At 33.2% G+C, this 25,223-nt stretch overlaps 1 protein-coding gene across 25 annotated transcripts in view; it reads left to right on the forward strand.

Annotated features, from left to right (window-relative positions):
• slo (calcium-activated potassium channel slo) overlaps nucleotides 1-25,223 on the forward strand; it is a 305,693-nt gene that overhangs the window by 180,012 nt on the left and 100,458 nt on the right. For all 25 annotated transcript variants that reach the window (XM_071595986.1, XM_071595985.1, XM_071595984.1 and 22 more), the window contains 3 exons: nucleotides 15,781-15,877; nucleotides 16,203-16,314; nucleotides 22,152-22,303. In XM_071595986.1, coding sequence (XP_071452087.1) covers nucleotides 15,781-15,877; nucleotides 16,203-16,314; nucleotides 22,152-22,303 — 361 coding nt within the window. The remainder of the gene's footprint in view (nucleotides 1-15,780; nucleotides 15,878-16,202; nucleotides 16,315-22,151; nucleotides 22,304-25,223) is intronic.

Consider the following 25,223-nt stretch of genomic DNA (forward strand, 5'->3'; position numbering starts at 1 on the left):
GCTTTCGTTTGGGTTGACGGAGGGGGTTTGTTCATAACACGCAAGACAGTTGACAAGTGTGTGAAGACCGCAATGATGGAGGATTACCTTGAAGATATCTTCATTTGGAGATGGGATGTCGTGCTGGAGTTGGTGAGTGTGACTGCTTGAGAAGCAGACTTGGTTTGTTTGTGCAGCACTATCTCAATAGCACGGTCCAAAAAAGAACTCTGGGTCGCATTGCTCTGAATCCGGATGCGCCAATGCTATGGAGCGTGTGTAGCAGTTGTTGAAGAGGCTTGCAATATATTTTCACTCAGCGCTTTGCCACTTACTATACGCATATGAATCGGCACTCACATATGATGAGAAATAAACTTCTAGCTTATATTTTGAATTGCTTTATGGTTCAGGTCCGATTTCAGGCAGAATGTATGCCATGTGAAGCTCTTTAATGCATTCGTAGAATGCCCAATTTGCAGACATATTTCATCAAGAATTTGTGTCAATTTTTAGAAGTTTAAGGCTAGCTTGTCTTTTCTCCTAATTCTTCCCCAGTATATTTTTTTTGTTTTCTTTTTTGGATATTAGAATAAAGAAGCTTACCCCTTCTTTATTATCTAATATCCTTCTTCTTCTCCCTTTAGGTCTGTAAACGCCCATGGAAGAAAATTTGTTATATCATAGCATCTGCTTGATCACTTTCTTACTAAGTCTTTATATATATTCGCATTAAAAATTTTTTGTCTCATCCCTTTCCGAGTCTGAAATTCTAAATGACATCATGATGCAAAAATATTATCCGCGTGGATTTTGCGTATGTAATCGGATATTTCACGCTATTCAAATATGTTTTAAAGTAATTTTGCGCTTTTCTCTCGAGCTCCCTCGAGTATTGAATATTTTTTAGTTGAAAATTCTAAAGGAATATAATCAATCATTAAGTTCAGTATCCCAGGATTCCATTGTTGACTCATTAAAATTTTATTTTTTCTCATTAACATATGCTAGTCAAATCCATCCATATTCATAATAAAATATTTTCAATTCTATGTTAGCCACAGAAATACTAGAGTGGATAACGAGCTACTCCTTCTCTCTGCCGGAACCGCCTCATTGAAGATATAATGAATCCATTGTTTGTTTATTTTTTAATTTTAGAAAAATTCTTCCAAATCTACTTACGTGTTCTGTATATGATTTTTATGAATGTTCATTACTACCAATGGGACCAGACATTGTCCATCATAATACATTATTTAGAGAATGCAGGGACGTCAAGTTCTTCTCCAAAACTCACCCCTTTTCTCTTCTGTTTCTTCCCGCATCTCATCTTCCTCTGCCGTTGCTGCTATGACGACCTCTCTCTAATAGAAAGTAAGTGAAAGAGACTCACTCTTGTGTTTTAATCGCCTCGTTTATGTTGGTGGTTTATTTATTGTCTATACGTTTTACTTAATTTTCGTTGTTTTACATAAATGCGCGCAATGAAATATCAGCAGCCAAAGCATTACTTCCTTAAATGGTGGCGTTAATTGGGCTTGGAGTCTTTTTAAGTTTATAATCAACGACAAAATGCTGCTTTTTATTTATTATTAAGAATATATATAAACATATATATATATATATATATATATATATATATATATATATATATATATATATATATATATATATATATATATATATATATGTGTGTGTTTTAGGATGTAGATTAAACATTTATACGTTAGAGATTGTCAAACGGAAAATATTGCGCAGTGTTTAACACTTTTATGATCCTAAGGCTTAATAATGCAATTTATATTAAAGTCTTTGCACTGTAGTGAATGCTTGTGCTACCAATGGAAAGATTCATTCACTTCGATCGATAAATGAGTAACTTCTGCTTGTAAATTTAATATGCTCTTGGACTAACTGTAATGCATTGGTGTGCTTTCCATGTTTTGTGATACTTACAAAGTTTTTGTGGCAATAACGGTGGAATTACTTCCATTAGGGTCAGTTTCATTTTTGTTAAATTTTCGTTATATATATATATATATATATATATATATATATATATATATATATATATATATATATATATATATATATATATATATATATTCATGCCATGGATTTTGACCAATTAAAGTAAGAGAACACGGGAGGGGAAAACAATAAAATCATGTACAACCATGGCAAGGTTTTGATTTATTTCCTTGCATTATATACTGAAATTTTGTTTCAATGACTGATTACTTTTCTAGTATGCCTTTAACGCGGTGGCATTTTCTTCAGTTCTAATGTAGCATGGTTTTTAATCGGTGCATCAATTGAGTTTCATTATGAAGTTTATCCAACTGAATTTTTTTCCATTATCTCTGGGACACGCCTCTTATTTGTCCTTCTAAACGTGTTTTTCTTGTTTTCCTTTTTTTTATTTCTCATTCTCTCTGTCAAAGCTCGTCGTGGTGTCTGGTTAAGTGGCTTATTTGTCGTAAGTTCGTTCATTGTCGTGTGCTTTCTTTGTGCTTTTATTTGTGTGTGATATTTGTGTGTGGTCTGTTTGCGAGTGTGTGGAATTGTATGCATAAAAGTTCGGATACTTAATCGGCTTCACTTTGCATCCCATGGACCAATCACCCATCACCACAGCAACTCTTGTTAAGTGTTTGCTTATCTCAAATTCTTACCTTGCCCTTCTCTCTCTCTCTCTTCTTCCCTTCTTTTCCCCTTGCCTTTGTCTATCCTCTCCACGCTCTCTCCTATCACTCATTTGTCCTCCATGTACCACCTTTATTTTTATCTTCACGTCTAAATGTTTAATTTTTCTCACAATGTATCCACAGCAGTGCCATCTAATGCTGTTCACAATCCCTTTTTCTTGCATTGTCAATACAATCTTTAAGCTGTTTTGAATGTTTGTCAGAGATTAATTTTGTCTAACATTCAAAATTGTATGCACATGCAATCATATTTGTTTCCAGAATAAGGACAATAGATAGGATTCCAATGTTTATTTCCAACACTTGGTTTTAACAGGGAGTAATATCGGTATATGTTGTTTTTTTATGTGGAACTATCTACTATTATTCCCAATCAAGAATTTATCCTTATTTTAATACCCTAAATGTTCATTCTGAAAAGTATTAAATCGGCTAATGCATTAAGTTGACGTTAAAATATATTTTTTTTAAATTACTCTAACATATCACACATGCATTTTAAACAAAACATATAAAATAGTCCATAGTCAAACTGATTTTTGCATCCTTATTAACAATGTAACTAAAAAACTTACAACATGAAGAGAAATACAATATGAAGAGAAATTAATGAAAATTGAATGGTAAAACTGCATGTCATCATTCCCACCATAAAAAAATGTTCATGGTGCCAGTAACAACTATCTAATGCATTCATATATGACTAGGATGATTGAAACCTGCTGCATCAAATTGTTAAATCATGTGTTGATTTTGTGTTACTGAAGGACGATTTATTTTTTAAGAATTTGTGGTGTAAGCCTTTCTTCTTTCTGTGACGTTCTCCCCTACATCCCATCATTTCGCTCCCTGTGTTTTTCCCCTGTGAACCCTTTAAATATCTGTCTCTCACTCTTTCTCTACTTCTCTATCTACTGAAAATTTAACCCCTGTCAATATAACCCCCTCTTCAGCAACACCCACCACTAACCATTTTCCCTAATCGTTCCACACAATTGCCGCAGCAGAACTAAAACTCCCATGCTTATGACAAGAGCATGTGTTGCACTGCAACACAAACATCCTTTCATTTCCATGGAGCCATTAACAGTATTTGTGTGCCCCTGAGTTTTACCCTCCTCCTGAGTAGTTTTCTGTTCGATTAAGAACAGGATCATTCACAGAGCAGGGCAGTTATATATATGACTGTCTGTCTGATGCACTGTCAGCAGTATCTATACTTCAAATCCTCTCGAGAAATGGGTACCATCCCCAAATTTAGGTCCCAATCATTTTTGTCCATCTCCAAGATTGAGGTCATGGGAATAATGAGTATGGAACTGAGACAAAGTTTGATTGACCAATTGCGTAACCATGATGAAGTTTTATTGTTAAGAGTCTTTGAAAGGCTGAAAACTTTGTTTATTTCATGTTTAATTTACCAATAATTTTTTCATTAATAATTGGTGTCAATTTGAAAAGCATGACATATATCACCATTTTGTTTTACATACTGAATACAGTTGATAAGAAAAAGTACTGTTGGTGAAAACGTTGTACATATAAACTGTTTATATTCCCAATTATGGATTATTTACTTTACATTGAAGTATGGATTTGGGAAATTTATGTGATGGCTTTGCGTATCATTCCAAAATAAATAATAGTTCATTTCTTCAGAGTAGGCCCGAAGCAATACAATTATAGGAAGGATTTACAAGTTGCAGAGAAGAATTTTGATTCCCATTGAATGAAAATATCAGATATTAAATTAGTGAGTAATTCTAAATGACCGTGGATCTTTCCAGAAAAATCAACTGTTTTACATCTAGAAAACTAAAGTAGATACCTATTTCATATGAGTTATCTAAGTTACTACAAATTGCTTACTCAAAAACAAACAATTAAGTTCATCATCCAAAGGTCAAATAAGTTCACTTTACATTTCTGGATACAAACATTCCACTTTTCAGGTTTCCAGGAACCATATACAAGTATATGCTTGCATTTTCGAATGAGTGGTTAGCCATGGTTAAGTCCATGCTGAAGAGAGAGCTGTCGTTCCTAATGCTCTTTTTTTTTATTTACTGATAGCTCATGCTGAAACATAAAACCTACTAAAGAGAGAGTAAGTTTAACCTCATAGCATAGCGGACGTATTTTTTGCACAAATATGTACATAGTTGGTTCCAGATATTGAGCCCTGCCATCTTTTTCTCTGTGCATTGCAAATTTCCTAGCCATAGACAAGAAAGCAATTTTTTTCTCTCTATACTCTAAAATCCAAAACGTTCTTCAAGGAAAGGATTTGATTTCCTTGCTCTGAAAATTTCTCCGATTTTTGTCATTTTTCATTTTGGGTGCATCTTTACACTGCAGTATTGTACTTCACAAGAACACTATTAGGACCATGGAAAAGATTATCATGATAATTGGTGATGCACTGTCAAAGTGTACTTCACATTACTCTAGTAGAATGCCATTGGTCAACTTTGCTCACATTTGCCATTCGAATGCTTATATAGCACATGGTTATGATGCATAGTCATACCACTACTAAAGGAGCCTACATTCCCAAGAAGGATTCTACTGAATAGTCAATTCAATGAGCAAATATATCTGATGGAGATCTTACTGGCTTTGAAAAATCAATTTTTTACAGACACAGCAGCAAGGTTCAAAGAACTTCATTAAAATATATACATTTACGTATGTAGATTGTACATTTCTATGGTGGCGAAGCATAGGAAATAACAGAAACAAGAGATAAGGTCGGGAAGCATTATAAATTTGGTGCAAAAGGAGAATAATGGACCTCATATGGATGGATCAAAGAGGAAACAAAGAGGTTGAGAGAATAGTTTGAGAAGAAAGAAGTCTTATGAAATATCTAAAAGGAAGAAGTGAGAATGATCTTTTTGTTGACATTTTTTGGGACAATCGCCTGATGCAGGTTGTGGCATTAAGGGAAAATGAATGGAATTGTATAGTAAGATCATAGATGAAATACTTGAAGCAGTACCAGGTGTTAAAGAGAGGAAATTTTTAGGCATGAAGAGGTAGCCAATAGGAGATGTGCATCAAACTAACCTTAAGAATGATGGACATTGATGATAAAAATGAGATGCACTCACATATAAATGCAACCCAATATGCTTGTGTACATTGGTGCCTGGGCCATGGCTACAAGCTTATGATTAGAATCGTATGGTTTCTAGTACTTAAATGCAAAGTAGCATGTTTGTATCCAAAAATTATAATATCTTAAAGACTTGTCTTGTCAGTGGAAGAGCTTGTGCTCACTTGAGTTGTCCATACTCCCAAGAGCATAGTAAAGATTGCTCAGGAGGTAGAATACAAATTGTGTATTTTACATGCATGGTTTAAAGTTAGCAAATTCGAAAGGAAATTGCCTCTTGAATAATTACTGTGTACACAGATTCTTATTGGCGATTGTAATGCGCCAGAGTGTTACTGAATACAAGAAAGAAAATTTCATAGTATAAATTAACTATAACATCTACTGGCTACCAATATATTTTAGCGATTACCCCTTCCTCTTCGCTGTGTAATTAAGATCATATCAAGGTAATTCAGAGTGTTTATTAATTCAATTATTTGTTCGTTACATTAATTCTCCTCTAAATGCACTATAGAATATGATCTTTTAAGTATGAAATGGCCCAGAAAATGCCTCCATCCATTCTACATTTAATAACTACTTACTCATTTCTTCCTTGCCCAACCACCTACTTTGTCGCCCCTCTACCCTTTTCATCATTTTTCATGGGGAGTGAAATTTCATGATGTCTCATTTCACACTCTCAGTGAAAGATGTGAACTGCAAACTTTCAGTTACACCATTCATTCTCCACGCATGCTCCAATATGAAACAGTTTTTGTCCGCTCGTGTGGATGCATAATTGTCATTGGTTTTATGTTTCAATTTAGCAAAGATGTTTCACCAAGTGTGTCATTTTTTTCTCATTTTTGCAGTTTTGTGTTACTTTTGTTCATAATTAACACAATTTTACAGAATTTCATCATAGGCATAATAAGATGAGTCAGAATGTTGGCAATCTCGTGATCTCTATATGTTAGGTATTTCTTCCTTACATCCTTGCAATTTTTACCTTTATCCATGCCCTTACCATTTGGGGAAGAAAATTTAAGTTAAAATATTTTTGATCCTTTTCATCTCATCTCAGATCGATTCACGTTGAAGCATAGGGTGAAGGATGTAGGTGATGAACATTTAATTTATAAGATAAACTTCTATGAACATAAAATGATAGAAGTACACAATATTGATAGTAAATAAATGCTTCATGCCTTCCAGATATTTTATTTTGATTCAAGTGAGACCTGAGTATCTACGTATGTACATCTATCCTAGTAATGATATTTCTAAATGACTTAAGCCTCAAATTGAAATAAAATATGTGGAAAATAATGAAGATTTAGTTAATTATGATTTAACTTAAGCAGATTCTGATTTATTATATTTATATCCTCTCCTTCCTTCTACTGAAGAAGGTTAATGCATCACAGAAAATTTCAATGCAAATGTGAGTTTCTCTTTATTTGTGTGCTCCTCTGTTTTTTTGTGTAATACTTGTGCAATCCAACTGATGTATATTTTGAAGATGTAAAAGCACTCATAAGAGCAATATGGCATTTGAGCAGGACAATAGAGCACAAAAATAAAAATAGAAAACACCGTAAAGGACACTCACCTTTAAAGAAGTATAAATATAAATATATATATATATATATATATATATATATATATATATATATATATATATATATATATAACAGTTATATACATACATATGAGCACACAAACAAGGTGAATCTCACATGACATTTTTGGTGCTGCAGCCACCTTCAGCAGAAGAGAGAAAGGGTAACAAAATTAATGAATCAAAAGTACATAAATTAACTTAGATATATTAAAAGATAGGGAAAGGAAAATCATAGAAAATTTCTCAGTTTACCGAAAACTCAGTTTATATGATTTTCTGTTCCCTATCTTTTGATGAATTTGACTTAATTGAAAAGCATAGCCAAAGTTTATGAAAATTTACTTAATAAAAAATAACAGCATAGTGGTTCATACATAGGGTTATTCATTTTATCAATAGTATTTATACCCTTGAAATCCACAGCAGAACTGCATTCTTATTTTTTGTCATGCAAGAGCAAATATCTATATGCTGGTGAGCTTATTTCAGCTAATTCTCCTTGCAATTTGGGCATCAGTATAGGTCACAAGGTAGTCAGCTATATATTTTATACCTAATTTCTGCATTAAAATTTTCTTCCATTTAAAATGCTTATCTTCGACTGAATGCTATTGTATTTCTTAAAAATTTTCATTTGGAAGCTAGAGGAAAGTGTTGTTTTATAGTATGTGAAACTAAAAATCTAATGAGTCTTCATTCTGAACTGGTAAGTATATTTCCCATGATGAATTAGGAATAACTATGCATTCCAGCGAAAATAAGCCATACAGATCAATGGAATTAAATTTTTATGAACTTAATAATTAATATGATACAGTTCACTTCAGTTGGGGATCGTCTCCAGCGATAGGGTAAGTTTGCTTTAAAATGATATTAACAAAACATTAAAACCTAACTGAAGGTGTTAAAAATTAACAGTGAAATGTCATGGAGTGTTGAGTACAAAATTTGCAAACTGCCTGATGTGCATTAATTTTAAAGTTAAAGAGCAATGAAAAAATCTTAAAATTCATTTTGTAGGTGGAATGACCAAATTTTATAGAATTGCTATAATTGCTACTGGCAAAATTATCTCAAGAAAGGTACCAAGTTTGATGTGAGTGAGGTACATGCATGGAGTTTTATATTACTCTTCAGTGATCTGCTTCTTTTTAATATACTGATTTTTTCTCTTGCCAAATGATCTTTCCCTTTTATCCTCAATAATTTGAATACATATGCTCTTCTTAATACACTCCTCAGTTACTTCAGCCTCTATTGGTGCCCAAATAAGATTATAATATCATCTAGCAAGATTGAAATGTTTTTTACCACTAATGCATTCATCCTCTTGTTAATAATTCTGAATGGAAGACATTAATTGAAAATATTAGAGTCAGCAATTGCATTAATATTGATTAAGATTTACATTATTTGAGAATTAATTTTGGAATAATAATTCATTTTGTATCCTTGATTTCATTCATATTTAATAATTTACTGGTAGGGCATATGGTTATTTTGTTGGCAGATCATTTTAGGTAAACCAACAGTCAACAGTGAACTTGAAAGGGATTATGCCTATAGCTATTACAGACAATAACAGGTTCACCAGGTAACTACTGGAAAAAAACCCCTACTTGAAATCAGGTGTCAGACAGAATAGGGTTGATCATTAGAAATTTCCTTTAACTGTCTGTAGCAATCATTTTATAGCCATTCATTCAGATTAACACTGAAATAAGTAGGGCAATTTGCCAAGACTTTGCAAGGCGCCTGCTTATATCCTAAAGCTGCAATTTGCATGTTCTTCAAGGAAAATGAAAGGAAAGAACTTCAGGATGAAGCATCTCCAACCACTGAGTTTCAAACTCGAAGCTATGGTATGCGGAGTATAAATACTGAGCACTGTTCCAATAATAATGCCCATTTCTTAAATAATCTATTATTATTCTTACAAATTAAGCTTTGAAGCATCTTATTGCAATCCCGTCAACCCATAAGCCCTGCTTTACTATCATAAAAATATTTCTTGAGAGAATAAAGTGTAAGTATTAACAAGGTACATAAGAGCTGTTGATTCATTCAGGACCCCTGTTATTGCTTTCTTGTTTTAAGAATGCTAATTTCATAAACAGCCAATCTATTTTGCCTTGTAATTTTTTTATAAATTAGTTTTGCATGCTAATTGACTCATTTGGTACAGTTTTGTATTTTCCCAAGAAAATTAGTCATATGGTATCTCGTAAATTATAGAGTTCTTGGAATTCCCTCGAGTTTAATTAGTTTATCATCACTCCCAGGTGCCTTTACAAACAACCCTTTTAAAAGTACATATAGTTGAATGACTACTGCCTTTATCAGCTTTTAATTTAATAAAGTAAGCATAATTGAGTTGTTTACAAGCAGAGTAAAAATAGTTTCTGATTTCTCTACTTCCCATTCCAGCATTGTAATATACAAGTCCTTTTTGTATGATAACCTAGTTGAAGACATTGCATATATCCTAAAAGATTTTATTTTATATTTCATTCCTATTTAATTTGGATATTTAATGTTAAGCATTTTGGACAAATAATGTATTATAAAAGATGAAATAAAGGCCATGGCTTAAATGCATTGTCAAATATCTAGAAAAATCACATTTAATTCTCTATTTATCCAATGCAATAACTCCTTCAATTAGTAATTGATTGTCAATTGTCATATTTACAATAATTATTTGTGTTGCTTGTTTAAGATGGTAAGCAAAAGACAGCTATTTTTATTGTTCAAACAGCAGGTTCTTAAATGGAAATAGATACCATACTTATTTCCCAGCATCACAAAAAATTTCTTTATTTAAAAATGTCATTTTATACATATATAATAATAAACCACAACTGCATTACTATTATTATGACTAGTATTATATTTTATACCATGATATCAAAAAATATTTTTTTTTGAGATTCTGGGAAATTAGCAAGGTATTTACTTCCCTTTAAGAACTTCATGTTTCAACAGATATTACTATATATGCATATATATATATATATATATATATACAGTCCAAGGATAAGTGATAATAAAATGCTTGTATGCTGTCAGCTGTAACTATTTACATAACTTCGAGTGAAATTTCAGACTGGATGTCAAATGAATTATGGTATTTAAAAGTTTTAAATAAATTGTCCCTCAGGAAAGGAATATACTAAACATATTTACATATATTTTACTACTTCTGTTCTACTTAAATCACTAAAAACAGGGTGTATGAATGAATTTAGTTGTTTTTCCAGTGATTTTGGAATGGCATTATCTATTCATTCATAACCATCCATTATCCACACTCTTACATTGTTTAGTATAGACAAAAACCGATGTTAAACATTTAATTTTGTTTAGGCTTTTCTTTCAATTAGGAATGGACCAGAACACTATCCTGAAACCACCTTCTTAAAAATAAACAAGGTTAAAGAACATTCTTAAATCTACTCATTTCATCATATGGTACATTTTTATTTAAAAAAGAGCAACAGTCGGTCATATCCCATAATAATTCATATTGTGTAGTTTATAAGCTTCTCTCTTACAGCATTTCAACTGTATGCGCTAATTTGTGTCACTATTAGCTTTTTACAGCTGTCTATAACCCCCCTGAAAAGGCTCTGAAAGTCATAGTTGATTAAAAGTTAGTTTTCCCAGTATCACAGAGCTAGTAAACATATCACGTGCTTCATGCCAAAGCTAATATAAGTCTAGGGTAAAGGACAAAAATCCACCCCCATGAGTTCTGAATGCTTGCTTATCTCCCAGTCACATTTAACAAAATGCAATACAAATCATTGTATCTTCTATGTATATTTACATGCTACAGAAAATCTTTTTCTTGAAACCTGTTTAGTTCTTCATATTCTCCATGTCCATCACAAGGATGGTGATAGATAAAAAACATAAACTGAGCCTCTCTGAGATCAGTATAAATATGCAAGAATGTTTCCATGTAGGCTTCCGCGGAGATTTTTGATGTAGGAAGTGGTTCTTTCGGGTTTTCTTCCGCGTGTATCCATTTTCCGGACAATATTTTGCCAACGTTCAAGTTGGCTTCCTCAGGTCCACTTCAGTGGAACGTTGGCGAAATATTGTCCGGAAAATGGATAGCTTGTGGAACTTCATGCTTAATATTGAGTCATTATAACTGTTTACCATTAATTTGCACCATCTGCTTTTATCAGACTTAATTTAACAGATTTAAGTTTTGCATATTAATTTTCTGCATCAAGAATCAAAAGCAGATAATAAGTCAACAAGGGTGAGTGACAGTCATTGCTTCTTTTCAAAACCCTGGAGTAATTTCTTACTAACATAAATTACAGTTTAAACTGTTGATTTACTGGGAGAAAAACAGATTTGAGTGATGTTAAGTGCTTTAGATTTCCAAAATGATTAAAAATTAAGCATGGCCAAAGATTTCAAAAACTTTGGCAATTTCAGAAGTTATTGAACCCATTTTCTGTTATTAATTATTGATAGCCAGGCTGCGTGATTTATTTGGAACAATATTTTCACAGGAAACCACAGATACACATGGAAATGAATAGAGCCCCTACCCTGATGTGTGAATTCCACATGCAATTTCACTTAGTACTAAGGAGGTTCACCTAAAAAACCATCCTCCTGTTTGATTACTATGAATATCTTGAAATACTTTTTATGCATCTCTAAGTTATTGGAAATCACTTTTCTTCTATTTACTTTTATATGTACACACACTATATATACATATATATGGGTTGCAGTAGTCCAGGGGTAGAGCATTGGACTACTGATCGGAAGGCTCAGGTTCAAATCCTGGGCAAGCCTCTCTGGGCACCTGCAGCTCCACCCAAGCTATATGATTTCTTGGATACCAGATCTTCCTGGGAAACCAAGCACCATAGGGAAAGAAACTGGCCTCCCTACCCTGATTTGTGAATTTCACATGCCATCAGGCTTAGTACTGGGTGAAGTATATATGTATGTGTATGTGCAAATATATGTGTATATTATATATATATATATATATATATATATATATATATATATATATATATATATATATATATATATATATTTATTTATTTATTTATATATTTATTTATATGTATAAAATTCTCAGTTTAATGAACTTCAGTATCAGCAATTTAATATTATATGTTAATGTATATTATGTATTGAAATTTAATGATTAGCTTTATGAAAGCCCTAAAAGTAAAAATAGAATGCTGATGAAGTATCTGTATCTTTGAAACTATGGCATGTACTTTGGACAACATTTCAATAATAAGAATGAACAGCTGAAAACTAGTAAAAAAAACTGTGTTCATCGATGAAATTGGATGTCCATGCTTTTTTTTGATAAATAGGAAGCCACTTAAGTACAGGTGAAAATACTCATTATTGTTTTTTCTAAAAATGGATTACTAGATTTTTAAAAATATTATCCTTACTGGAATCAATTCTGTTCACTCTGTGGTGAATACCATTTTAATGCAAGCTTAAGATTAACAAAATATTGTGAAATGAATAATAATGTACATATACTTTTACGTAGCTCTTAAGAAGAGGATGAATTAAATCAAGACTTCTCAGAAGTATAGAACAGCATGCATTTTAAAGACTTCTTGAACTTACTATAAAGTCCAGAATAACTTTTGGCTTTTTTTACTCAGAGGTGCCTATATTATACTTAATTATATTATTTGATTAAGAAAACATTTTACCTTAGCTAAACATTTTTTTTACTATGAACATGATTCATTCATTGACTTGATTATATGAAATCTTTGGAAATCATCATACAGTTACTCATTGAATTATGGACATCTAAATAGTGAAAATGCAATTGCCTGCATATAGAATTTTACAGGAATCTTACAATTTTTCCTCCGATTGATATTTTTTTAATCGACATATTTCTAATTACCATACTTATAGTTACTGTTAATTTATTCACATAATTTGCCCTTTCAACTTAAGGAAAATATTGGGCGAAGTTCGGAAATATGCAACAAAATGAGATTTTTTAATAACTTGAAGAATTGAACATTAATTAATTCATCATTTTTTAATATAGCCATGGTTATACAGGGTCAAAGTATATGTCAGTATTTTTAGCTGTGTGTAATATCTAATCTCTATGTTTAATTAGATATCCGCAAGCCCTTGAAATCTTTTTTTTTGTGATACTAGAGTATTTACTTGCCGTGTAAGTATGATTAATTAAAGTTCCTTTAATTTTTCACCATCGTGTATGATGAAGCAGAGTGGTTTTGTTTTATGTAGTAAGTCTTATCTTACATCAGAAAACCACCACCGCAAATCTTTGAGTTGTCATAGTGAAACATACCAGTAAAAAATATTCATAATCACTCCAACACTAGATGGTACCTGTTGGTAAATCATTTAGTTCATAAAATTCATTAGTATTGGTGAAAACAAGTTTCTTTTTATGCATTGATACCTGTCATATCGATCACCATTGCGGTATTTTGTTAAGACACGGAAATGACTTGTATCAGGGCTTACATAGTAATTTCCCAGTATGTATCTTATATATTTTGATGTTGTTTCACCAAATATCTGTTGACTACTATAGTGTTTCACAAACTTCATTTTTTTCAAACGAAAATGCTTTTAGAGAAGGCCAAAAAATCCATCAAAATACTAAAATTTGTCTTACCTCAACCGATGAAAAACCAATACTCTTTGTGTAATTTAGATAAAACTGTCTAGAGGAACTCTTTTTCTAATGTGAAATGTAGTTATTCCTCTTGAAAAATTTTTGTTGATTAATGTGGCAACATATCTCTCCATCATACAATTTCACCAGGTCATAGCATAGTCTGTTCATTTAATATTGTCTCTCTACAATTTGTCAGTAGAATGATAATAAATACTTAAAGCCACAGTTAATTACTTTTAAAAAGTAGATAAATTATGGGTTAAGGAATATTAATACTATTTCAACTTAAATGCTTTTCATAATTAAATTGTGTTTATACAGATAAGTAACATGTAAGTGAATATCATTTCACTTATGCTACAACATTTATTGGATGTTATGGTTTGAGAGTATTGGCTGGGTTGTCAGAATCTTATGGAAAATAAGAAATGTTTTATCATTTCATCATCATTGATGATTGCGATTGGTTTGCCAATATACTTCATGATTTTTTGACCATAATTATCTTTACGACTTTAGCATAAAATTATTTTTATGATAAAAGAAAATGTTTCTCAAGAGTTGGCAAGCAAGCATACTTTCTTATTTAACACCAACCTAAAGTAAAATATTGTAACTTGCTTCTTTGTTTTTATTTTATTTAATCCAGTAAATGTGAAATTCGCTCTTGGATAAGCACGTTTGACTGTGTTTGTCTCAGTCACAGTCATTCTTCTTTCTGTTATAAGTCACTTAAAATGAAAATTAATTTTCAGTTTTCACATAGCAATCAGCTATGATAGTCAAATTGGGTGCTGTTAAGTTTTTTTTCATTTCCTCAACAAGGCTGCCACATTGTTTTGCATCAAAAACTTCAACTGCAGATGCTTTTGATAAGAATTTTTTTTTAATATTTGATTCATTCACAATATGCAATGACAATGTGATCAATTTACTAGATACCCTAATCATATTCTGTTAAGATTTTCCTTTTCTCATTTGACAAGTAGATAAAAACTAATTGTTCCTCAGAGTAAACATCCATTCTAGATTGGGAATAGTATTATTTATCAAAAGAAGTGAATACACAGAGGTAAAGGTTACACACGTTTTTCATTTTTACCATCAATGATTAGGTTTCAAACATCTGTAGGGTCACAAATATTATCATTTAAAATGGCATTATCATATTTCCAAGATTATGAATCTTGTTTACGGGCCATGGTTTCAAATTTCTATCTCATCAATGTCATCATCTCTCTCTAAATGACATTTTGTTGACTATGGAAGTCAAGTTCTGGGGCTCTTTACCAAACGTCCTTACATCATCTAACGGTCATCGCTTGGAAGGAAACATTTATTACTCCTTACAGAATTTAAAAAAACTTAATGTATTTCGATAATTTTTCCTGTCAAAACCTTTATGGTATCAAATGCATGGTGTTTTGACATCTTTATTCCTACTTCTTTTATTTTAAAGTAATGTTTATGGCACTAATAAAGGGTAAGTGCATTATTAAAACTATTACCTACTTATTAAAATTGAATGCTGTAGAAATTCACCAGATAGTTGAAGCATGCATTTAACATATTGCTGCTTGTAAATTTTCTTGGATATCTCATCTTAGAGCATTTTAGTGCAAATTTTAAGAGTTCAGTAATGTTTGTAATTAATAACCTTCCCTTGCATCATTTTCAGTGAGGAGGTAGAGAGATGTCAGAAATGGAGCAACAACATCACCCAGCAAATAGATTTAGCCTTCAATATATTTTTTATGGTGTACTTTTTTATACGTGTGAGTATAACCAATAGACAGGACTATCATTTAAATTGAAAACATAACTCAACAATATATTTCATTGTTTATGGCCATTGTTGAAAAGTTTTAATAATTATAATTTTACTGAAAAAGTTGTGTACATTCTTCATTGATTTTAATTGTATCATGTTTGAGGATTTTTCAGCAAATCAAAAAGCAGTCGATTCTGATTGTTCCATTACTTTAAGCTATAACTTCATATTCTAGTGAACTGTAATCAAGGCAAACAAATGAATTACTACTGTATCTTCAATGCATGATAACTCTTCAATTTCCAAATTACCACTTGTATTTTTTACAGTTTATAGCTGCCAGTGACAAATTATGGTTCATGTTGGAGATGTACTCTTTTGTGGACTACTTCACTATACCTCCATCCTTTGTTTCTATTTACTTAGACAGAACATGGATAGGTAAGAATAATTTTAATATGTACATTTCACCAAATAATTATGTAATTCAATAATTTAACAAAATACTTTTGTATGTAAAAACATATACACACCTATTCATATATGTCTAAAGCAAGCATACATACCTTATGTGAAATGTAAAAAAGTTCACCCGCTAATATCATATTATAATGAGGAGAGGGAGAGTAATTTGTTGGGGAGCTGATGAAGAGAGTAATTATTTAATTATTCTTTAGGACAGGGTTTAGGGAAGTATATATTAAGCAGCATTACACAAAGTTAGGCTAGCTTTTGGTGAATCTTGGCACTACACACTACTTCTAAGTCCTAGCTTATATGAAACAAGATATCTTTATAATTACATAGTTCATATTACAATACATTGGTAAGTAATTTAACAGTGTGATTTAATGACAATTATTATGCCCTGGTAGATTAAAAGCTTTGTATAGGCAAATTATAGAGGATTCAGTGTACTTAAGGTGTGCAATTGAAGCATCAAGAGGGAGGAAATGGAGGAAAGAAGAAGATAAACAACTATACATAGAATGAAAGAACCTGGATGAGGGAGGTAGTGTGAGGTCAAGTAGTATGGCAAGATGGGAAGTTCCGTGGAAGAGACTCTATGTTATGTTATGAATGATAATGGAGGGATGGGTGGAAGTTTGATCTCATAAAACTTGGGTAGTGAAAGAGTTACACTGTAGTACACATATCTTTGTTGAAGTGCAGTTAATATTTGATGCAGTTGAAAGTGAGGTGGGACTGTTACGGCTGTTGAATATGGTGAGGGGCCTTGAGACCTTACACATTTATCACAGTATCTCCTTTACTTTTCAAAACTATTGGCAGTCTTATTTAAGAATTGTCATTAATTGCCTCATCGCATTCTCTTTTATCCCATCTATTGACTGTTGGGAAGACTTGGCTTTTGTTTCAGGGTCATGCCATAGACCCATGACTTATCTCCAGTTATGACCTTTTTAGAAAACCTGGGCCATTATTTACAGCTTGGAGTAAGTCTCCTGAACTTGCGGCATGAAATCTTGATGTTGATGAAATAAAAGAGAATGTGACGAGGCAGCTGGTGACCATTCCCGAAGAGGACTTTGCCAATTGTTTGAAAAGTAAAAGAGATGAAGGGATAAGTGTCTGAGATCCCAAGGGTAGTACTTCAAAGGGGGCTATGGTCTCATTGTCCTAGGTAGGCTATTTTCCTCCAAATATTGCATGGCCGGGTACCTTCCAGAAAAACCTAATATGTATTCAGTTATGAATGAAGGAATAGTGACTGTAAAAATCAATGAATGTAAGAGAAGACAGCAACAAAAAGGAGAGAATGGCATACTTACATTGTAGCTGTTGGAGTACATTCCTTCTTCAATAGAGAGATGTACTGATGAGAATCAGAAGGTTCACCAGTAAAGGTTTAGAATGGGAAGAAGAAGAAGGAAAGGGGAGGTATTTGTTGATGAGGGGGAGAGAAGTGGGTTTTAATGTTTGTCAGACATTGATTGAATAATGAACAAGGTTTAATCTGGCGTTTTTCAGACTTGCTGGTTTCTACCTGTTCAAGGAACAAATATTTGATCCTTTAAATGTTAGCCAGCTCGTGAGATTATTTTTAGTATGCAGGGATGGGTTTGGTTGTTTATTTTTCATTGTGGAAAGGAGCAATATTGCATTGGAGCGTATACACGCATTGCATTTTTTGAGAGGCAGTTACTGCTATTGAGTGGTTTTGTGTGTACATTTTTGGCAAAGAATGTCTTGTAGGTTGTGTGAGTGGTGGTATTTTGCAAACAAATCTGAATTTACTTTATAGATCTACATCTGGGAAATAGGAGATGAATTGATTGGTGCTATTACTATGGTCATTCTCATGGCATGGGAAAAACAGGGGGAGGCTGGCAAGATGCATCTATTTAGAAACTATCTAGAGCATGCATGTTTTGATTCTGTATCATGTTAATTGGCAATGATTTTTCATGATATTTAGTGGAGTTGCAAATTCTATCTCAATGGTTGGAGAGGATATATGAAATGAGGTATAGTAAATGCCAGTTGTCTTGTGTAAGGGGAGTTGTCTGTTAGTGAGTTTAACATGGACTTAAACTGTTTTAAATTCTTTGCCTGATAAATGTGTCCTTGTCTAGGAATCGTGAATGTGTAGGGGAAATAGAGTGTATGAAGGAAAGGGTGGAGTAGGAATTATGGCCCAAAATAAATTTTTGTAGAGGAGATTCAGCATGCGCTCATAAGTTAAATATTTCATCAATATATTGGAATGAATATATAGTTTTGCACAGAGGTACTGGGTAAATTGTGGCCACAAGAAAGGCTTAGATCATGAAGATGGGAAACATTTTGAGTGTCTAGAAAATAATGGGACATATCAGTTGGTTGTTGGTACATATCAACAAATATATGCCGAAATTCTGTTGAGGGAACAACGCTGGAGATATTGGAACAGTCAGAGATGCCAACTTTATGAGTTTTGGGGAAAGAGTGAAAATGAGGCTTGCAGGGAAGATGGGAGGATATGTATTGTCTGTTTCCTCATTGGGAACATTCTTATTAAGTAATGCCATACATTTATTTTGTTGTTTAATTTTGGATCAGAAGGGGTATACTACCTTGATAAAAAAGTTCCCGGAATAACCACCGTGTGGCGCTCCCATCGTTCCGATTTGAGTTCTGTTTTTTTTGTTAAATTGGTACATCTGTTGTTGATATTCCCTTTAAATCTTAGTGTCATAACTTGACATTTGCAAAAGTTACGTAGCCAAGAGTACATCTATCTCTGTGTGTGTTGGCGATTTTTTACAATTTCAGAAATGGATTTAAATTTGCAACAACGAACTTGTATTAAATTTTGCGTAAAAAACGGATTTAGTGGCGCACGGACGTTGGAAATGTTGGAAAAGTGTTTCGGCAACGATTCTCTAAAAAAAACGGTCGTTTACCAGTGGCACGAGCGGTTCAGAAGTGGTCGTGAGTCAATCGAAGATGATGAACGCAGTGGCAGACCATCGACATCGAAAGTCGGTGAAAAAATTGATAAAGTAAAAGAAATGTTGGTCAATAACCGCAAATTAACCATCAGAGAAATAGCGGAGGACTTGAACATTGCCTATGGATCCGCCCAAGACATTGTGGTTAATGATTTGGGTTTCCGTCGTGTAGCAGCAAAGTTGGTGCCAAAAGACCTCAATTTCGTGCAAAAAAGAGACCGTGTTGACGTCGCAAAAGACATGATTTGCGAGGCTGAATCCGATCCCACATTCATCAAAAGGATCATTACTGGAGACGAGACGTGGGTTTATGAGTACGACACGCAATCCAGACATCAGGCAAGTGAATGGCGTTCATCAAATGAGCCGAGACCAAAAAAACCACGTCGTTTTCAGTCAAAAAAGAAGGCAATGCTGACGGTTTTCATGGATTACAACGGTGTAGTGCATCATGAATTTTTGCTAGACAGTAAACAAAGAGTATTATTTGGGCGTTATGAGACGTTTGCGTGAAGCAATTCGCCGAAAGAGACCAGAAATGTGGGCAGAAAACTCGTGGATTTTGCACCATGATAACGCACCGTCGCACAGTGCTATCATTATTCGTAATTTTTTGACGAAAAATGCAACAAATACCATCCAACAGCCACCGAATTCACCTGATTTGGCTCCCTGTGACTTCTTTCTGTTCAATCGAGTTAAAAAACCATTACGGGGAACGCGTTTTAGCAGCCGAGAGGAAGTAATGGAAAAATCGCAGGAAGCACTGATGGACATACCGAAAACCGAATATAAAAAATGTTTCGAGGATTGGATCAAGCGCTGGCATAAGTGTGTTGCAGTCGATGGGGATTACTTTGAAGGGGACAATATAGATTTAGATGAATAAACTTGTATTTTTAATTTTCTGAATAAATTCCGGGAACTTTTTGATCAAGGTAGTATGAGGACATTTCTTACAATTAACTTTGCTTATGCTTAATAAGCTTGTTCATTTAACACCACTACATTTGTTGACCCATTGTCATTCATAGACATTATGATGTAATGACAGCAAACAGTTCAGACTGTTAGATGTAGCTGAATATGCCCAGGAAGGACTTCTCTTCTCAAATGCAGCAATTTTTCACAAAGAGAAAAGCTAATTCTTTCATCTCATTGAAGAAGTTGTAGAGATCATTGAGGAAACCAGAAAGCCAATAGAGCCAGTTTCGTTCTCTCCGGCTCTTAGAAAGTAATTTTCCAATGAGGCCATCAACTGACCAATCAGAAAGCACTAAGCAGAGAATATCCAAAGTCCATCTTATTTTCAATGTCTTTTTTTACAAACTCATCACTTTGGACATAGAAAAGGCTGCAGGAGAACTGGCCAAATATATTCTCAAAATAAGAATACTTTGATAAGACTAAACTTATTATGAAAGCCTCAAAAAACCTTCATCACGAATGTGCATATGCATACATATGTGATGAATATACGTGCAATATACTTGCACACATATACAGTCAAATATTCATGCACTAAAATCCAAGTAACAATGAAAACATACTCTTAAGAATATAGGATTGGGAAAGGGCCATGTAACACAAAATAATATGCACATAATCAGTGGGAAAGGTGGTTGGAAAAGAATTCCAAGCAGAAAAAAATTTCCTGAACCAGGAATTGAACCAAGAGCATTCAGTTTTTCAAAAAACTGAAGGCCCATGACAAATATACAAATGTTGACATTGTTACTTATTTAATGCATAACACATTGAATGCTAGCTAATGTAAAAGTCTTTGCTTTTATGTATAATACCTTGATTTAATATACCAATTAGAGCTCTATAGATAAAAAATAATATCATGTCTCTCAGAAAATTTTCTTTTATGTCATATCATAAGTTGTCTAAAATGTAATGTCAAAAGTGTATCAAATTTGTGACATCTGTAACAAAATATATAAATATATACATAGACATTTAACTTAAGCAGTGGATCACCGATGATGCCGCAAGTCGGTGAAACGTGTCGTGCCGTATAATAAAATCTGTGGAAAAGTACGAGTCTTTCTTTCTATTTCAATAATGGATATCAATTACTTCCACGAAGTGAAGCCTGAAACAATAGAATATATTAAGCAGTGGAATTTAGCAAAGTTTTTTTATGTTTAACTTAAAGTAAGGAGTTGCTAGTATTTATGTTAGCATTAATTCCACCGTAAATCCTTGGTTAATGCATGCTGATGCCCCAGAAAAGATGGTTTCAGAAAATTGTATACACATTTCTAAATCAAATTTTCCATTGCCATACATTCATCATTAAAGCTATTTTCCTTGATTTCCTTTTGTAGAGCTCCATTCCATCTTCAATTAAGAATAGATAATGCTCTATTAAATCTCTTCGAAGAGTTTTCAGTAACTTCTATGATGAATTCCAAATTCAAATATTGTACTACAGAAGATTAGTTGAATTTCTGAAAATAAAATGTTTTGAAAAATAAAGTTGACAAGTCAGATATCTTATAATAAATTAGTCATGTTGTCACATAATGATATCAGTATTATTTTAATTTGTTTTCTCTACTGCTCCCCTAATTTTAGATTGTCATCTCCAGCCCCACTCCCATCAGCTTATTCCATCAGTGTAATCTACTTTTTATCATAATGCCCTAACAGTTTTTTCTTCTTAATCTCACCCCTTACTAATTTATATCCAGTATAATGCATTTTTGTGTACCAAAAAGTTTTTAAGTAATTTTGAGAATGAGTTTAGCATCTTACTCTTTTATACATATTTTAACTTTAAATTTAATGTTTCATTTTTCTTTTTCCATAAAGGTTTAAGATTTCTTCGAGCTCTTCGTTTAATGACAGTTCCGGATATCCTACAATATCTCAATATTCTCAAGACTTCAAGTTCTATACGCTTGGCCCAGTTGGTATCAATATTCATTTCAGTATGGCTTACTGCAGCCGGGATTATTCATTTGGTAAGTATAACCCAAGTAAATGAGTAATTTTAGGTTTAACACTAAATTATCATATTTTTTAATGGTAGCGGCTAATTTATGTTTGAATATTTTACTGAGATAAATGCAATCACTAAAAATATCAACATCATGTGAACTCTGAGGATTGGTTCACAACTGGCTTTTCTAATAACTGCAAGTCTCTCCATTACTTCAATTTGTCTTGTACAAATGTTTTCCACGACCCATTTCTCAGTTAGCCATCTTTGATCTTCCTCTTAAATTCTTCCCATCAATTTGTTCTCCAGCATACTATCCTGCCTCAGTATCAATCAAATTGATTTCCCTCCTCTTCATGTAAGTGTCATTCATAGGGCTCTCTCTTCACCCAACACCATGCATATAGTTGTTCCTCCTATCTATTGCATTTGATCATCAGTCTTTGGTAACACTACATCACCATAACTTCCAATTTCTGCTCTCTAATGCTCTTTTCCTTGTCTCACAGACATTGAAAAGCAAGCTCTATTCTTAAGTTTTTATTAATTGCTTTCTTAAGTGTAGGCTAGTTTAATTTGATGTTAGCAATTAATTTGTCTTATAAAACTCATGTTATTCATCCGTATTCTGTTAAGTATATTCCTCTTGTTTCTTCTGCCAGCGTTGATCTTGCTCCCAGAATAACAACTTATATCTGTGCTACTCATGTTCAGGTGTAACTTCCCTTAGCCTTTTTTAATAAACTGACTATTAGGTTTGAAATACTGACTTTAATTTTAATATATTTTAACTTGAGATCATATGTTTCCTCCCATTTTAACAATCAGGCCAATATACTATTGAGATCTTCTTCCTTCCCTACCATCCAGGCACAAATTACAGCATGCTTATATTTTCCTCTGCTGTGTTGTATCTTTCTTTGTTTTAGGTCATTGCCTTCTCCATATAAAAGTGCAAAGCTAAAATTCCCTCTGTTCATTATTAGCAATGGTGGTCCTCCTCTAATGGGTCAAGATTAGTTTCAGGCATTAGGTTTTATATTGTCTGTAAATAGAATAAGAGAGAAATGGGGTTTGTGTTGATTCAGCATGAAACTTATAGGATACTGGTTTGTGCACACACAAAAAAGTGTAACTCAGTTGCATTGTAAAAAAAGGCTTTGAATGCAAATTTTGCTTCTTACAAGTGATTTTCTCCTGTGAAGAGTTTTCACGAATAGGTAAGGTTGATTAGGAATTGAAGAAGCTATTGAGCTAGGAATCTCATACATTGTACATTTTAGGGGTGAGCAACCCTAATTGTATCAGTTGCTAAAAATAATGGCAGTACCAGTATTTTTAGGGATTACAAAATGTGTAAAAATTGACCCTCATTTAAAAGTTGAGAGATATCCATTCCCAGGAGTAAAGGAATTGTTCCTTAAATTGTTGGGAGGTTTGAGATTTGGCATGCAATAAGAATCACAGAAGCCATGCATAATGAATACCCACAGAGGCATCTTTCATTGTGCTAGATAGCGATTTCGAATTGCATCTACAACTTCCATTTTTCAAAGAATGCTAGATCAGGTTTTGCAGGCTCTGCTAAAATTGTTTTCTCACAGAGTTACAGTATCATTATGGGGGAAAGGATAAGGAAAAGTGGCTGCTAATTTTGAGGGGATGTTTGATAGATTCCATAGGCTGGGATTTAAAGTCAACAGGGATAAATCTAGGCTAATGCAAGACTGGAATTTTTGGGCCAAACTATAGGGCATGTGTCCAGGAGGAGAGTGAAAGCTGAAGTGGGATTCTCTAAATAAAATGATAAATTACCACTGAGGTCATTTTAGAAGAGTTGAATATATTTCTAGCATATGCTTAGTCTGACTCGCATCAATTTCAGCTCCCTTATATGAATTTTCAGGAAAGATGAGAAGAGGGAATGGTCTGGAGAATGTGAGTTTAGTGGTAGCTTTTTTGACCATGAAGAGTGCAGTTGTCTCATTCCATGTGTTAGCTCATTATAATAAAATATTCTTGGTAATTCTTATGTAATGCATCTCCATATGATCTAGGTGCTGGAATCTTACACGAATACCAAATAGTGAGGAGACACCCATTGAATTTACATCCTGGTAGTGCATTAACATGCTTCACCAAAGCCCATGAAGCACTAATAAATATGGGCAATAAGTGGCTGTCAGAGGGAAAGATCATGAAATATTTATGTGGGACACATTTTGGAAAGCCCTTGCAATATATTTTTTGGGAAAAGGTGAGTGTGCTCCTCCATCAGAAGGCAACCACAGGTTTACAGAATTTGTCAATTGCACCTCAGGGCTATGTCTATTCGAATGAATACATAAAGGCACTCAAGAACAGGATGACCTTTCATGGTTACCATTATAAAAGGATGAGTAAGAGTTTTCCTGCATCAAAATAGAGGAAAAGAATTTTTGACCACCCCTGCATTGATTTTCAGAAGTACTCTGGGACAAATAGTGTCACGTAAGGGGTTAGATTGCTTGATTGGGTGGTCATAAGATGAGAGGAGTTAGCACCTTATAAGAACAGGGCAAATTAATCCATTGTGGAACAGGAATTTTTAATATGAGGAAACAGGACAGTGATTTTGGAAGTTTTCAGCCAACAATCTTGGAGGAGCTACATGCTTGGTATTCCAGAACATTTAGAAATCTCTACATATTCATTTGTCTTGTGGCCTAGGCTAGATAATAATATGGAAGACCTGGCAAAGTAATGTGAGTCAGGTGATGGAAGGTCATAGGAGGTATGAAAATTAAAAGGGTGCAAAATTCATATGCATCATTTTTAAAGCATTTTTATGACTTTTTTGGAATAATTACTCATCAGAATCACTCTATTCCAGGAAGGTCATATAGTCTTAACATCTGATTGCTACAAAGATATGTGCAGGGAAAGAGCAATTTAAGTATCAT

The sequence above is a fragment of the Hetaerina americana genome, unplaced genomic scaffold (assembly GCF_022747635.1).
Source record: "Hetaerina americana unplaced genomic scaffold, ioHetAmer1.1.p SCAF_72, whole genome shotgun sequence".
In the NCBI taxonomy this organism is placed as follows: domain Eukaryota; kingdom Metazoa; phylum Arthropoda; class Insecta; order Odonata; family Calopterygidae; genus Hetaerina; species Hetaerina americana.